Here is a 16,005-nt window from a genome sequence, read left to right on the forward strand (position 1 = left end):
CAGCTACTTGGGAGGCTGAGGCGGGAGAATGGCGTGAACCCGGGAGGCGGAGCTTGCAGTGAGCCGAGATCACGCCACTGCACTCCAGCCTGGGAGACACAGCGAGACTCCATCTCAAAAAAAAAAAAAAAAGAAAAAAAAAAAAAAAAAAAGAAACCCCATCTCTACTAAGAATACAAAAATTAGCCGGGCGTGGTGGCGGGCACCCGTAGTCCCAGCTACTCGGGAGGCTGAGGCAGGAGAATGGCGTGAACCTGGGAGGCGGAGGCTGCAGTGAGCTGAGATCGCGCCACTGCACTCCAACCTGGGCGACAGAGCGAGACTCTGTCTCAAATAAAATAAAATAGGCCTTCGGAGCCCTGAGTGGGAGGCCAGCCTCAGCCTGGGTGTGGGACGTCTCCACAGTGCCCCCAGCTCATGGGGGATCCAGCCTCCGCCCTGTTGAGGCCTCAGTTTTCCCCAATGAGGTGGTGAGTGTGGTGCAGGGTATGAATGAGGGAACTCAGGTTCCAATTGCAGCCTAACCCCGGGCCATTCCTGGGGCGCGATTTTAAGTGTTCTGTGCCTCAGTTTCCCTATCTACAAGCCAGGGAGGAAAGGACATGAAGGGGTCGTGGAAGGCGGTGGTGGGGGGCGGCGGTGGGAGGCCACACACCCTGGGCTTTCACACACCCAGCAGCGTTAGGTGCCATGCTGTCCTTTGGGGTGGGTCCTTTATCCAGATCTGTCCTTAAACACCCCCATCCTGGCTGGGCGCGGTGGCTCACACCTGTAATCCCAGCACTTTGGGAGGCCAAGGCGGGCGGATCACCTGAGGCCAGGAGTTCGAGACCAGCCTGGCCAACATGGCAAAACCCCGTCTCCACTAAAAATACAAAATTAGCTGCATGTGGGGGCGGGTGCCTGTAATCTCCTGAGGCTGAGGCAGGAGGATCGCTTGAACAGGGGAGGTTGCAGTGAGCCGAGATCGGGCCACTGCACTCCAGCCTGGGTGACAAGAGCGAGAGTCCATCTCAAAAACAAAACAAAACAAACAAAGCATCCCCATCCAGCAGCCCTGCTGGATTCAGAGCTGGGGCCTTTTTACTGGAAGAAGAGACTGAGGTTCAGAGCGGCTCCACCAGCAGCCAGCAGGTAGGTCAGGACAGAGCCTCAGACTGGGGAACTGAGTTCCCCGCCCCCTCAGCTGTGTTCACCGCCCTCATAGATGGCACTAGGCCCAGTGGCCTGACTTCCCCACAGATGCTGGGCTCCCCACAGTCCCAGCAAGGCCTCTGCGCCTTGATCAAGAATCCAGGAGGACCACAGGCGCCTTGAGAGCTCCACGTCCCCATCTCTCAGGGGGGCCTGCGTCTTTTGATGGCCTCGTGCGGTTCTTTTTTTTTTTTTTTGAGTTGGAGTCTTACTCTATTGCCCAGGCTGGAGTGCAGTGGCATGATCTCGGCTCACTGCAACCTCCACCTCCTGGGTTCAAGCGATTCTCCTGCCTCAGCCTCCTGAGTAGCTGGGATTACAGGCGCCTGCCACCACACCCTGCTAATTTTTGTATTTTTAGTAGAGACGGGGTTTCACCATGTTGGCCAGGCTGGTCTCGAACTCCTGACCTCAGGTGATCCGCCCGCCTCGGCCTCCCAAAGTGCTGGGATTACAGGCGTGAGTCACCGCGCTCGGCCCCCTCGTACAGTTTTTTATTTTTATGTGGATGGGGTCTGGGGAATTCCCCCCAGCAGCCGTGAGGGAGCCTGGATGTGATGTTCCTCCATGTCCCAGAGGAGGAAACGGCCAAGAGAGGTCAGGTGGGATCAGAACCCAGACCACACCGAGAATCTGCCTCCAGAGTCTGCTGAGCCTGGTTTGTGCAAGAAGGAGACGGCCGTCTAGGGGAGTTGCCCCAAGGGGTGGGCTGGGCCGGAAGGCACGGATGGGATCGGGACTCAGCCCCTCCGAGCCTCCGGGAGACACAGGCCATTGTCGCCGCTGAGCTGCTGTGTGACCCTGGGCACCTGCTGACCCTCTCTGAGCAGTGCTGAGAGGCGGCGGGAGAGCCAGGCAGCCAAGGGAGGTTCGGCTGAGTTCTGACTCCTCGGGGCCGCGTGGAGGCCCTGGGGGCGGAAGGGCAGCGGGCAGCGGGCACGGTACCCGCCCTCGCCCAGACTGGTATCGTCTTTCTCCCTCCTCCTTCTCTGGACTTTGTTTCCTGAGCCCAGGTGGGGCTGGGGGGAGGGGGCACACCTGCCTTCCCTGGGTGGTGCCTCTGTCCCCTGGCAACCCGGCGGGCAGGGCGGAGCTGGGAGGCCTCTGTGCCCATCCAGGCCCCAGAGCTGAGGCTGCAGGCTGTGGAGCCAGGAGCCGGTGGGTGAGCCTGGGGGTGCCCCGGGCCAGGCCGGGCGGGGGTCCTGTGTGAGGTGGTTGGACCCACATTTGGTGTGGGGGCGTCGTGTGTCTGTGGGCGGGATCTGCTCACCTGGGGGCACTTGGGGTCCAGAGAGGCCATCGCCCCTGGAGCCTGCCGGGGATGCCTTCCCTCTGCTCCCCCCGCCAGGTGCTCTGGGGCCTCAAGGGCACCCACTGGGAGAGCAAAGGCCTTTGTCCCTGAACTCTGCTGGGGCTTTTGAACCCCAAATCCCAGAACACTCCGAGGGAGGGGCTGAGTTGGCACCCCCACGGTCAGAGGTCAAAGGGGCCCCTGTATGGTTCTGGGAATTCCAGAAGCTTCTGGAGAGATGCTTATCCGTCCTACCGGGCCCCTGACTGGAAGGATCTGGGCAGTAAACACCCCCCGTGGGGCCGGGGGCTGGTTTGGGGACACGGAGGAGGGGTGGCTGAGTGCAGGTGGAGGCAGCCTCAGGCTGGGGCTGGGGACTTGGCCTGGGTCCTTGAGTGGGGGCGAGGTTCTAGCCTGGAATCCCGGGCGGCCGGCAGGGACACAGCCCAGCGTCTGCCGTGGAGCTCCGCCCAGGAGCCCAAGGAGCCGAGATGACTCAGGGCTGACTGCAACCCTGAGGGATGGGAAAGAGGAACCGCCCCTCCCTGCTGCATGGCCTCCGTGCCTGAGTCCTGGCCCGGCAAGGGAACCTTTGCCCCTCGGATGGAGGCCAACTGGCTGATGAGGAGGGAGGTGCGGCACCAGGGTCCATAAACCCAGTTTCATTCTGGTATCAGCAGGGTGCGGGGTGGGGCTGGGAGGAGCAACTCGGGGGGCTTCCTGTAGGAGGAGGTGATTGGGAGCAAAGTCTGAACACTGGCTTCAGACACTTGCTGTGTCATCACTGTGTGACCTCAGATGAGCAAGTTCTCCTCTCTGGGTCTCAGCTCCCTCTCCCGAAAACCAGAGTCAAAAACGGTTCCAAGATGTTGCAGGAGGAGTCGCAGGACGCCGAGGTCCTTAACCACCGCGGGGCCTTGCAGGGGCCGTCTTCTGTCCTGGGGCTTTTCCCCCAGATGGGCAGTGCCACTCCCCAAGGACTTTCCAGTGGGGAATGCCGGCCACGAGAGCCACCGTGGAGCCAGGGTTTTTTTGGCCGACACGGTAAAACCCCATCTCTACCAAAAATACAAAAATTAGCGGGGCGTGCTGGCGGGCACCTGTAGTCCCAGCTACTCAGGAGGCTGAGGCAGGAGAATGGTGTGAACCCGGGAGGCGGAGGTTGCAGTGAACAGAGATCGCGCCACTGCACTCCAGCCTGGGCGACAGAGCAAGACTCTGTCTCAGAAAAAAGGAGGGGGGGTGGCACGGAGGCACAGGCAGCAGGGGAGTGGGTCCAGTGGCCTTGAACCCAAGAGCCGGACCCCAGGCCCCACCCGCTGGCTTCAGTGAATCACTGGGGAGGAATGAGCGGAGGATGCCGTGCCTTCATCCCCACCCCACCCCACCATGAGACCCAGCACCTGCGCGAGGCTGGGCGGACAGCTCCCTTTCTCCTGGAGTTGACGTCTGATGTGGGTTATAAATCCCGCTGTGTAAACCTCTGTCCACTCACTCGGCAAACATTCCTGCACCCGCCCTGCCCGGGGAGTCCCAGGGTGCAGGGCATGGACCTGCCCCGCCCTTCAGGGCCAGAAGGCATGATGGGGCCGGTCTGCATTCCGCAATGAGCCTGACCCCCGTGTCTGAGCAGCTGGGGTGAGTGGTGTTTGCTCAGCCGGTATTAGGCGCCTGCTGTATTCCAGGCTCTGGGCTGCAGGAAGGATGCTGACCTGTGACCACAGCAGGAGAGGGCGAGGCCTGGGCTGACGGTTTTGGGTGGGAGAAGGCGAGGCCTTCAGTGAGCTGGGCAGGCGGCGGCCATGGGGGAGGAGGCCTCAGGTCAGGGGAGCTGCCTGTGCGTCACGCTTTGGGAGGAAAGCCCAGTCCGTTTGTGTGGGATTTATTCACCAACGCTGCCTGGTTTTCAATGTTTCCCCTATTTTCGTTTCTGACATTTGATACGCGCGGGAGATTGCATGACGCATTGCGTGTTGGTTAAAACACAGCTCCCCACAATCTCTCCACTTTATGCTGTTTGATGCCACTTTCCAGCTCAGAGAGGGGCTGAGTTTTTCGTTTTAGAACTACATCGAGGGGCCGGGCACGGTGGCTCACACCTGTAATCCCAGCAAACTTTGGGAGGCCGAGGCGGGAGGGCCACTTGAGCCCAGGAGTTCCAGACCAGCCTGGGCAACATTGTGAGACCCCCCATCTTTACAAAAAACTAAAAAACGAGCCAGGCACAGTGGTGCATGCCTGTGGTCCCAGCTATTCGGGAGGTTAACGCAGGAGGACTGCTTGAGCCCAGGGGGTCAAGGCTGCAGTGAGCCAAGATTATGCCACTGCACCCCAGCCTGGGCGACACAGCAAGCCCCTGCCTCTTTTTTTTTTTTTTTTTTTTGAGACGGAGTCTTGCTCTGTCGCCCAGGCTGGAGTGCAGTGGCCGGATCTCAGCTCACTGCAAGCTCCGCCTCCCGGGTCTACGCCATTCTCCTGTCTCAGCCTCCTGAGTAGCTGGGACTACAGGCGCCCACCACCTCGCCCGGCTAGTTTTTTTGTATTTTTTAGTAGAGACGGGGATTCACCGTGTTAGCCAGGATGGTCTCAATCTCCTGACCTCGTGATCCGCCCGTCTCGGCCTCCCAAAGTGCTGGGATTACAGGCTTGAGCCACCGCGCCCGGCCTGTCTCTTTTTTTTTTTGGGGGGGGGGACGGAGTCTCACTCTGTCGCCCAGGCTGGAGGGCAGTGGTGCATCTCAGCTCACTGCAAGCTCCGCCTCCCGGGTTCACGCCATTCTCCTGCCTCAGCCTCCCGAGTAGCTGGGACTACAGGCGCCCGCCACCTCGCCCGGCTAGTTTTTTTGTATTTTTTAGTAGAGACGGGGTTTCACCGTGTTAGCCAGGATGGTCTCGATCTCCTGACCTCGTGATCCGCCGGCCTCGGCCTCCCAAAGTGCTGGGATTACAGGCGTGAGCTACCGCGCCTGGCCGCCCCGTCTCTTAAAAAAAAATGCTGCTGGTTGGTATAAAGGCAACCGATCGAAATAATAGCCTTGGTGGGCCTGGGAGCAACAGTCCTGCTTTTGGGGGGTTTGTTTGTTTTACTTCTGAGACAGGGTCTTGCTCCGTCGCCCAGGCTGGAGGGCAGTGGCACAATCTCGGCTCACTGCAACCTCCGCCTCCCAGGTTCAAGTGATTCTCCCACCTCAGCCTCCCAAGTAGCTGGGATTACCAGTGCCCGCCACCATACCCAGCTAATTTTTGTATTTTTAGTAGAGACTAAAATTCACCAAGTTGGGGCCGGGCGCGGTGGCTCAAGCCTGTAATCCCAGCACTTTGGGAGGCCGAGGCGGGCGGATCACGAGGTCAGGAGATCGAGACCATCCTGGCTAACACGGTGAAACCCCGTCTCTACTAAAAAATACAGAAAAACTAGCCGGGCGAGGTGGTGTAGTCCCAGCTACTCGGGAGGCTGAGGCAGGAGAATGGCATGAACCCGGGAGGCGGAGCTTGCAGTGAGCTGAGATCCGGCCACTGCACTCCAGCCTGGGCGACAGAGCGAGACTCCATCTCAAAAAAAAAAAAATAATTCACCAAGTTGGTCAGGCTAGTCTCAAACTCCTGACCTCAGGTGATCCACCCACCTCAGCCTCCCAAAGTGCTGGGTTTACAGGTGTGAGCTGCTGTGCCTGGCCAACAGCGCTTTTTTTTTTTTTTTTTTTTTTTTTTTTTTTTTTTTTAACAGCGCTTTTTTTAAGTCAGGAGAAGCTCAAGCTTTTGAGGTCCCTGTGTCCTCAGGTGAGCCTTCCTTTCCTCACCTATAAAAGATGATGCCTGCTGGGCGTGGTGGCTCACGCCTGTAGTCCCTGCACTTTGGGAGGCTGAGGCAGGCAGATCACCTGAGGTCAGGAGTTCGAGACCAACCTGGCCAATATGGTGAAACCCGTATCTACTAAAAATACAAAAATTAGCCGGGTGCGGTGGCGGGTGCCTGTAGTCCCAGCTACTCAGGAGGCTGCGGCAGGAGAATTGCTTGAACCTGGGAGGTGGAGGTTGCAGTGAGCTGAGATCACATCACTGCACTCCAGCCTGGTCAGCAAAGTGAGTGAGACTCCGTCTCAAAAAAAGACGATGCCTAAGATGGGTGCTCGGTTCAAGGCCTGACATGAAGGAGGTGCTCAGATGATGGCTCTGAGGGAGGGGCAATCTGGGTTACTTCCTGGAGGAGGTGTCCGTGGGCTTCAGCAGAGGAAGCTGTGGAGAAGCAGAAACGGGGGGCCTGGAGGCAGAGAGAGCTGCAGGTGGAGGAGGAGGGCGAGGTTTGGGGTGGAGGAAGAGGGCCTGGTTTGGGGTACAAGAGGAGGGTCTGGTTTCGGGTGGAGGTGCCCACAGAATCTGGGGTTTTGTGCTAAGGCCAGGAGCACAGTGTGAGAACTGTGCCCTGCAGATGCCAGGAGCCACAGAAGCGTGCAAGCAGTGTGTGACCTTCGGGAAGGCTCGTGGAACTGAGCCCCGCAGCAATCTGGACCCTTGGGAGAGGGCCGAGAGCCCAAGGGCACTGGGTCAGGGTGTCACCCGCAGGCTCCACGGCCCCACCTGGGCCCAGCAGGACAAGGTCCACGTCGTTCCTTTGCCCATCCTGGCTTTATGGCGATAATACCCAGGCGGGGGTGGTGTCTCAGATGGGACAAGGTGTCCAGCTGGGCAGGGCAGGGTGGAGAACCAGGATGTGGGAGCCGGGAAACTGGAGTTGCTGTCAGTCCTTCTCCTCTCGGGGCCTCAGTTTCTCCATTTGACATCCGTCAGCAAGGGACCATCTATCATTGTCAGATGGAAAAATCCCGAACCAGGAGTCTCAGAGTGAGCTCAGGGTGGAAAGGGTCTGTGCACAGGAGATGCAGATAAACATGGCACAGCCCAGGGAGGCTTCAAAGATTAAGGCTGAGGCCGGGCGCAGTGGCTCACGCCTGTCATCCCAGCACTTTGGGAGGCTGAGGCGGGCAGATCACCTGAGGTCAGGAGTTCGAGACCAGCCTGGCCAACATGGTGAAACCCTGTCTCTACTAAAAATACAAAAAATTAGCCGGGCGTGGAGGCGGGCACCTGTAATCCCAGCTACTCAGGAGGCTGAGGCACGAGAATTGCTTGAACCTGGGAAGCAGAGGTTGCAGTGAGCCAACTGCACTCCAGCCTGTGCAACAGAGGGAGACCCTGTCTTTAAAAATAATAAATAAATAAAATAAATAAATAAATAAATAAATAAATAAATAAATAAATAAATAAAAATCAGGCCAGACACTGTAGTTCACACCTGTAATCCCAGCACTTTGGGAGGCCAAGGAGGGTGGATCACCTGAGGTCAGCAGTTCAAGACCAGCCTGGTCAACATGGTGAGACCTCATCTCTACTCAAAATACAAAAATTAGCTGGGCGTGGTGGCAGGCACCTGTAATCCCAGCTCCTTGGGAGGCTGAGGTAGGAGAATCAGTTGAACTGGGAGGCAAAGGTTGCAGTGAGTTGAAATCGTGCCACTGCACTCCAGCCTGGGTGACAGAGCGAGACATCACCTCAAAAATAAATAAATAAAAATAAAAATCAGTCCGGCACAGTGGCTCACGCCTGTAATCCCAGCATTTTGGGAGGCTGAGGTGGGCGAATCACCTGAGGTCGGGAGTTTGAGGCCAGCCTGACCAACATGGAGAAACCCTGTCTCTACTAAAAATACAAAATTATCTGGGTGTGGTGGCACATGCCTGTAATCCCAGCTACTTGGGAGGCTGAGGCAGGAGCATTGCTTGAACCCAGGAGGTGGAGGTTGCAGTGAGCCGAGATCGCGCCACTGCACTCCAGCCTGGGCAACAAGAGCGAAACTCAGTCTCAAAAAATAAAAAACGGCCAGGTGTGGTGGCTCACATCTGTAACCCCAGCACTTTGGGAGGCCGAGGTGGGCGGATCACCTGAGGTCGGGTGTTCGAGACCAGCCTGGCTAGCATGACCAAACCCCATCTCTACTAAAAATCCCCAAAAAAAAAAAAAAAAATTAACCAAGTGTGGTGGCGGACGCCTGTAATCCCTGCTACTCAGGAGGCTGAGGTAGGAGACTCACTTGAACTAGGGAGGTGGAGGTTGCAGTGAGCTGAGATCACGCCACTGCACTCCAGCCTGGCAACAAGAGCGAAACTCGGTCTCTAAATAAAATAATAAATAAAAATTTTAAAAGGCTGGGCACGATGGCTCATGCCTGTAATCCCAATACTTTAGGAGGCCGAGGCAGGCGGATCACAAGGTCAGGAGTTCAAGACCAGCCTGGTCAACATGGTGAAACCCCATCTCTACTAAAAATACAAAAATTAGCTGGGTGTGGTGGCGGGTGCCTTTAGTCCCAGCTACTTGGGAGGCTGAGGCAGGAGAATCACTTGAACCCAGAAGGTGGAGGTTGCAGTGAGCCGGGATGGCACCACTGCACTCCAGCCTGGGTGACAGAGGGAGACTCCTTCTCAAAAAAAAAAAAAAAAAAAAAAAANGCTGAGGCAGGAGAATCACTTGAACCCAGAAGGTGGAGGTTGCAGTGAGCCGGGATGGCACCACTGCACTCCAGCCTGGGTGACAGAGGGAGACTCCTTCAAAAAAAAAAAAAAAAAAAAAAAAAACTCAAGGCTGAGCTGGACTCCACATGGCAGGGGTGTGTGTCTGGGAGATAAGGTGGGCAGGGCACCCTGATTTTATTGGGCTGCAAATGTTAGATACATATAATGCGAGTTGTTGGGGTAATAACAGGGCGTTCAGAGATTCAGGTACGGTCGGAATCAGGGAGCTTAAAAGTTTTCAGGATGCTTTGTTGGTGTTGGGCTTGCTCCCAAGCAAGCTGCACCCGTTGGGGGGCACTTCTGCCCCCAGCAATTCACGGTCTCATCCCATCAGCCTAACAAGACCAGTGGGAAGACGGTCCCCATCTTCCACGTTAAGTGTAAAGTCCCAGGGTCTCATGTCATTGGCTAGACTGGGTCACATGCTCATCTCTGAACCAATTACAGAGGCCAGAGGGTGAAATGCGCTCACTGGCTGGACCAGGTGACTTACCCATCTTGGAACCAATCACAGAGGCCAGAGGATGGGCTGCTCTGATTGGTCAGGAGGAGTCATGTATCCATCTTTGAACCAATCACAGAGGCCAGAAGGTGGGATGCTCTGATTGGCCAGGCTGGGTTACTTCCCCATCCCCGAGCCAATCACAGAGGTTAGAGAATGGGCAGCTGCGACTGGCTGGACTGTGTCACCCACCCCTGAACCAATCACAAAGGCCATTTGATGGACACTTTGCCCTTTGGGGGACTGGAAGCTGTTCCTCTCCCCAGGTGCTCTGACTTGATGGCCATCATTTCCTTCTCCTCCCTCAGTGAGCCCAGAGGTCTCCAGCCCACGGGAGGAAGGTAGAGGCCAAGACCCTGGAGAAGATGGACCGCGTGACCAGATACCCCATCCTGGGCATCCCGCAGACACACCGTGCCACCGGCCTGGTGCTGGATGGAGACACCAGCTACGCATACCATCTGGTGTGCACGGGCCCCGAGGCCAGCGGCTGGGGCCAGGATGAGCCGCAGACATGGTCCACTGACCACAAGGCCCAGCAGGGCGTGGGGAGGCGGGGGGTGTCCTACAGCGTGCATGCCTACCCTGGCCAGCCGTCCCCACGGGGACTCCACTCGGAGGACGGGGAGGATGAGGGTTCGAAGGTTTACCGCCTGGGCACCAGGGATGCCCACCAGGGACGCTCAACACGGACCCTCCGCCCGGAGGACGAGGAGGACGAGGAGATGAAGATGTACCACCTGGATGCTGGGGACACCGTCCCCAGGAGGCCACGCGACCTGGAGCGGGAGCGCTGGGCCGTCATCCAGGGCCAGGCAGTCAGGAAGAGTGGCACCGTGGCCACGCTCCAGGGCGCCCCTGACCACGGAGACCCCAGGACCCCCGGCCCACCTCGGTCCACGCCCCTGGAGGAGAACGCAGTTGACAGGGAGCAGATTGACTTCCTGGCAGCGAGACAGCAGTTCCTGAGTCTGGAGCAGGCGAACAAGGAGGTCCCTCATAGCTCCCCGGCCAGGGGGGCCCCCACAGGCACATCCCCAGGGGTCAGCCAGGCCCCCAAGGCCTTCCACAAGCCCCACCTGGCCAACGGGCATGTAGTCCCCATCAAGCCCCAGGTGAAGGGGGCGGTCAGGGAAGAGAACAAGGTGCGTGCCGTGCCCACCTGGGCCAGTGTCCAAGTTGTGGATGACCCTGGCTCCCTGGCCCCAGTGGAGTCCCCGGAGACCCCCAAGGAGACGCCCATCGAGCGGGAGATCCGACTGGCTCAGGAGCGTGAGGCAGACCTGCGAGAGCAGAGGGGGCTTCGGCGGGGAACCGACCACCAGGAGCTGGTGGAAATCCCAGCCAGGCCACTGCTGACCAAGGTGAGCCTGATCACAACCCCACGGCGGGAGAGAGGGCGCCCGTCCCTCTACGTGCAGCGGGACATGGTACAGGAGACACAGCGCGAGGAAGACCACCGGCGGGAGGGCCTGCAGGTGGGCCGGGCGTCCACACCCGACTGGGTCTCGGAGGATCCCCAGCCCGGACTCCGGAGAGCCCTCAGCTCGGACTCCATCCTCAGTCCAGCCCCAGATGCCCGTGCGGCTGACCCAGCTCCAGAAGTGAGGAAGGTAAACCGTATCCCACCTGATGCCTACCAGCCCTACCTGAGCCCCGGGAACCCCCAGCTAGAATTATCAGCCTTCGGAGCATTCGGCAAGCCCAGCAGCTTCTCCACGGTGGAGGCCAAGGCTACAGCTTCACCAAAGGCCACGATGTCCCCCAGGCACCTCTCAGAATCCTCCGGAAAACCCCTGAGCACAAAGCAGAAGCCATCGAAGCCTGCTCAGGGATCCCTGCAAGCCAACAGGGGTGTCGTGAGGTGGGAGTACTTCCGCCTGCGTCCTCTGCGGTTCAAGGCCCCAGACGAACCCCAGCAGGCCCAAGTTCCCCGTGGCTGGGGCCAGGAGGTGGCCGGGGCCCCGGCCTTGAGGCTGCAGAAGTCCCAGTCATCTGACCTGCTGGAAAGGGAGAGGGAGAGTGTCCTGCGCCGGGAGCGAGAGGTGGCAGAGGAGCGGAGGAATGCTCTCTTCCCAGAGGTGTTCTCCCCAACGCCAGATGAGAACTGTGACCAGGACTCCAGGAGCTCCTCCCAGGCATCTGGTGAGAAGGGGCTCCAGGGACTGGCTGCTTGGATCAGGGCGGCAGAGGCTGGAGCAGGGGAGGGTGGGGAGGTGGAGTTTAAGGCTGTCAGGAAGGGCTGGGGTTGGGGAGACAACGCCTCCTAACTGTTCATCCCCTCGGTCTGCTGGTTTGTCTGTCTGTCTGTCTATTAAAAATGTAGATTTTGGGCCGGGCGCGGTGGCTCAAGCCTGTAATCCCAGCACTTTGGGAGGCTGAGACGGGTGGATCATGAGGTCAGGAGATCGAGACCATCCTGGCTAACACGGTGAAACCCTGTCTCTACTAAAAAATACAAAAAACTAGCCGGGCAAGCTGGCGGGCGCCTGTAGTCCCAGCTACTCGGGAGGCTGAGGCAGGAGAATGGCGTGAACCCAGGAGGCGGAGCTTGCAGTGAGCTGAGATCCGGCCACTGCACTCCAGCCTGGGCGGCAGAGCGAGACTCCGTCTCAAAAAAAAAAAAAAAAAAAAAATGTAGATTTTGGAGAGAAGTGTCAACTTTACCTTAGGGCTTTTGTTTTATGGATTTGGATGCCTTGTTGTTAGGTGCATAAATGTTCATGTATGTTTTGTGGTTTGCTTTGTTTTGTTTTCGGATGGAGTCTCACTCTGTCGCCCAGGCTGGAGTGCAGTGGCGTGATCTCAGCTCACTGCAACCTCCGCCTCCTGGGTTCAAGTGATTCTCCTGCCTCAGCCTCCCTAGTAGCTGGGATAACAGGCATGCGCCACCATGCCTGGCTAGATTTTGTATTTTTAGTAGAGACGGGGTTTCACCATGTTGGCCGGTCTGGTCTCGAACTCCTGACCTCAGACGATCCACCTTGCCTTGGCCTCCCAAAGTGCTGGGATTACAAGCGTGAGCCACCACACCTGGCCTGTTCATATATGTTTATCCTCTTGGACAATGGCACCTTTTTGTCAATATGAAATATTCCTTGTGTCACTTTTAATGTTTTTCACCTTGCATGTCCGCACATCTGTGCATCCAATTTCTCCTGACTGGCTACTTTGGTCAATCTGTCAGTTTCCCAGCTAGTCATCTGCTCTGTCTGTCCATACACCTGTCTCCTTAGCTGCTGGCTAGCGACTCTGTCTCCCGAGCAGAGGTCTGACAAATGTTCTTGTGTTTTGCCCTCCCTGCCCCCCACAGGCATCACAGGCAGTTACTCCGTGTCCGAGTCTCCCTTCTTCAGCCCCATCCACCTGCACTCAAGCCTGGCGTGGACAGCGGAAGATTCAGTGGACGGTGCTTCTCCCGGGCAGAGAAAGAAGGAGCAGTGGGTGAGTCTGGAACCCGTTTCTGCAGAGGCCAGGCTGAGATCAGACAGCCCCTATTAGGGCCACAGGAGGTTCGAGCAGGACTCAAGCCTGACCTGGGTTCAAGCACTGTCTCCCTTACTGCCCCCACCCCTGGCCGTGCCTCAGTCTCCTGCAGATGTCAGGTAAAAGATGATAAACTGGGTGCCCTCCTATCTCTGGGCTTTTGCTTGGAGGGGCCATATAAGCTGGGGTCTTTGTCCCCATCAGGAGGTCATCTCCAGGATCAAAGACCGAAGGACCAACTCTGCTTGGAGGAGTAGGACACTGGCAATTTGTCATCACCAGCATTAGTTTCATTTTTTTTTTAATTTTGAGATGGAGTCTCGCTCTGTTGCCCAGGCTGGAGTGCAGTGGTGCGATCTCGGCTCACTACAGCCTCCACCTACCAGGTTCCAGTGATTCTTCTGCCTCGGCCTCCCGAGTAGCTGGGATTACAGGCATCCGCCACCACACCTGGCTAATTTTTTTTGTATTTTTAGTAGAGATGTGGTTTCACCATGTTAGCCAGGCTGGTCTCGAACTTCTGACCTCAAATGGCCTGCCCACTTGGGCCTCCCAAGGTGCTGAGATTACAGGCGTGAGCCACTGCACCTGGCCACAGATATTTAGTTCTAAGAAAGAGAGAGAGAGGCCGGGCACAGTGGCTCACACCTGTAATCCCAGCACCTTGGGAGGCTGAGGCGGGCGGATCACGAGGTCAGGAGATCGAGACCATCCTGGCTGACACGGTGAAACCCCGTTTCTACTAAAAATACAAAAAACTAGCCGGGCGAGGTGGCAGGCGCCTGTAGTCCCAGCTACTCGGGAGGCTGAGGCAGGAAAATGGTGTGAACCTGGGAGGCGGAGCTTGCGGTGCACCGGGATGGTGCCACTGCACTCCAGCCTGGGTGACAGTGAGACTCTGTCTCGAAAAAAAAAGAAAATATTCCTCACATCACTTTTAATGACATGAGGAATATTTAATGCTATGAGGAATCTTATGGCTTTTTTTTTTTTTTTTTTTTTTTGAGATGGAGTCTCACTCTGTCACCCAGGCTGGAGTGCAGTGGTGGGATCTCGGCTCACTGCAAGCTCTACATCCCGGGTTCAAGCGATTCTCCCGCCTCGGTCCCCCATGTAGCTGGGAATACAGGCGCCCGCCGCCACACCCGGCTAAAGGGAGGCTACTAGGGAGGCTCCACCCGAAAGGTGGAAGCTGCAGTGAGACGAGATGGTGCCACTGCATTCCAGGCTGGGTGACAGAGCAAGACTCAGACCCTAAATAAATAAATAAATAAATAAATAAATAAATAAATAAAATCATGAATGTTGGACAAAGGCTGCACTGAGGGGAACAGCAAGGGGGATGGCTGTGAGTCTGGGTGACCGTGGGACACGTGTTGAGAACACTGAGGGCAGGGCATGCCCTTCCACTCTTCCGCACATGGTGACGGAGAGGGCTATGCGGGAGCTCTGGGTGGACTCTGCACGGGGCAGGGCAGAAAGGCCGGGGCTGACTTGTGTTCCTTTCCTGCAGTACGCTGGCATCGACCCCTCGGATGGTATTAACTCAGAGGTGAGTATGCTCCTGGGCACGAAGACTCAAGTCTTTCCCCCCACATGTGTGACCTTGCACGCAGAGGTCAATGGAAGCCCCTTCCTCCAGGTGTGGGGATCGTATTGGGTGTGTTCTCAATTGGTAGTGTCTGCTCGAGGTGGATTTTGCTGTGATCTGCTTGTGATGTCTGCCATGGGCATGGATTAGGAGAAGAGGGTTTACACGCCACCTCTCCACCACGTGGTGAAGGTTTGTGAGGTTAGACTCCAAACGAAGGCAATTTTTTGGGGGGGTGGAGGGACGGAGTCTTGCTGTGTCATCCAGGCTGGACTGCAGTGGCGTGACCTCAACTCACTGCAACCTCTGCCTCTCAGGTTTGAGCAATTCTCCTGCCTCAGCCTCCCAAGTAGCTGGGACTATAGGCACCTGCCACCAGAGACGGGGTTTCACCATGTTGGCCAGGATGGTCTTGAACTCCTGACCTCAGGTGATTCTCCCGCCTCCACCTCCCAGAGTGCTGGGATTACAGGAGTGAGCCACCGCGCCTGGCCAAAGGCACTTTCTTTGCGGGAGAGTTGCATCTGAGACTGTTCAAGCCGAGTCCCCAGTCGGTTTATGGCACACGTGTGTGGCCCTCCTTTTTCTTTTCCTTTACATTTTTAAATTTTTATTTATTTATTTATTTACTTATTTTGAGACAGGCTGTCACTCTATCACCCAGGCTGGAGTGCTATGATGTGATCCCAGCTCACTGCAGCTTTGATCTCCTGGGCTCAAGCAATCCTCCCACCTCAGCCTCCCAAGTAGAGTCATAGGAATGTGCCACCACACCCAGATAGTTTATTTTTAATTTTTTTGTACAGACAGAGTCTCACTAGGTTGCCCAGGCTGGTCTCAAATTCCTGCATTCAAGGGATCCTCCCACCTCAGCCCACCAAATTTCTGGGATTATAGGCATGAGTCACCATACCCGACCCCTTTTTGAGCTGAATCCAAAATGCCAAATTCACTGGCCAGGCACAGTGGCTCACGCCTGTAATCCCAGCACTTTGGGAGGCCGAGGCGGGCGGATCACGCGGGCGGGAGATTGAGACCATCCTGGCTAACATGGTGAAACCGCCGGGCGCGGTGGCTCAAGCCTGTAATCCCAGCACTTTGGGAGGCCGAGGCGGGTGGATCACGAGGTCAGGAGATCGAGACCATCCTGGCTAACATGGTGAAACCCCGTCTCTACTAAAAATACAAAAAACTAGCCGGGCGTGGTGGCGGGCGCCTGTAGTCCCAGCTACTCGGAGGCTGAGGCGGGAGAATGGCGTGAACCTGGGAGGCGGAGCTTGCAGTGAGCCGAGATCGCGCCACTGCACTCCAGCCTGGGTGACACAGCGCGAGACTCCGTCTCAAAAAAAAAAAAAAAAAAAAAAAAAAGAAA

The 16,005-nt window shown here is 57.0% G+C and overlaps 1 protein-coding gene across 1 annotated transcript in view; it reads left to right on the forward strand.

The window, feature by feature from the left end:
- Positions 1-9,867: 9,867 nt before the first annotated feature.
- MISP (mitotic spindle positioning) overlaps positions 9,868-16,005 on the forward strand; it is a 7,460-nt gene continuing 1,322 nt past the window's right edge. The window contains exons 1-3 of the mRNA XM_025366659.1: positions 9,868-11,701; positions 12,870-13,000; positions 14,556-14,594. Coding sequence (XP_025222444.1) covers positions 9,922-11,701; positions 12,870-13,000; positions 14,556-14,594 — 1,950 coding nt within the window. The 5' untranslated portion in view covers positions 9,868-9,921. The remainder of the gene's footprint in view (positions 11,702-12,869; positions 13,001-14,555; positions 14,595-16,005) is intronic.

The sequence above is a fragment of the Theropithecus gelada genome, chromosome 19 (assembly GCF_003255815.1).
Source record: "Theropithecus gelada isolate Dixy chromosome 19, Tgel_1.0, whole genome shotgun sequence".
In the NCBI taxonomy this organism is placed as follows: domain Eukaryota; kingdom Metazoa; phylum Chordata; class Mammalia; order Primates; family Cercopithecidae; genus Theropithecus; species Theropithecus gelada.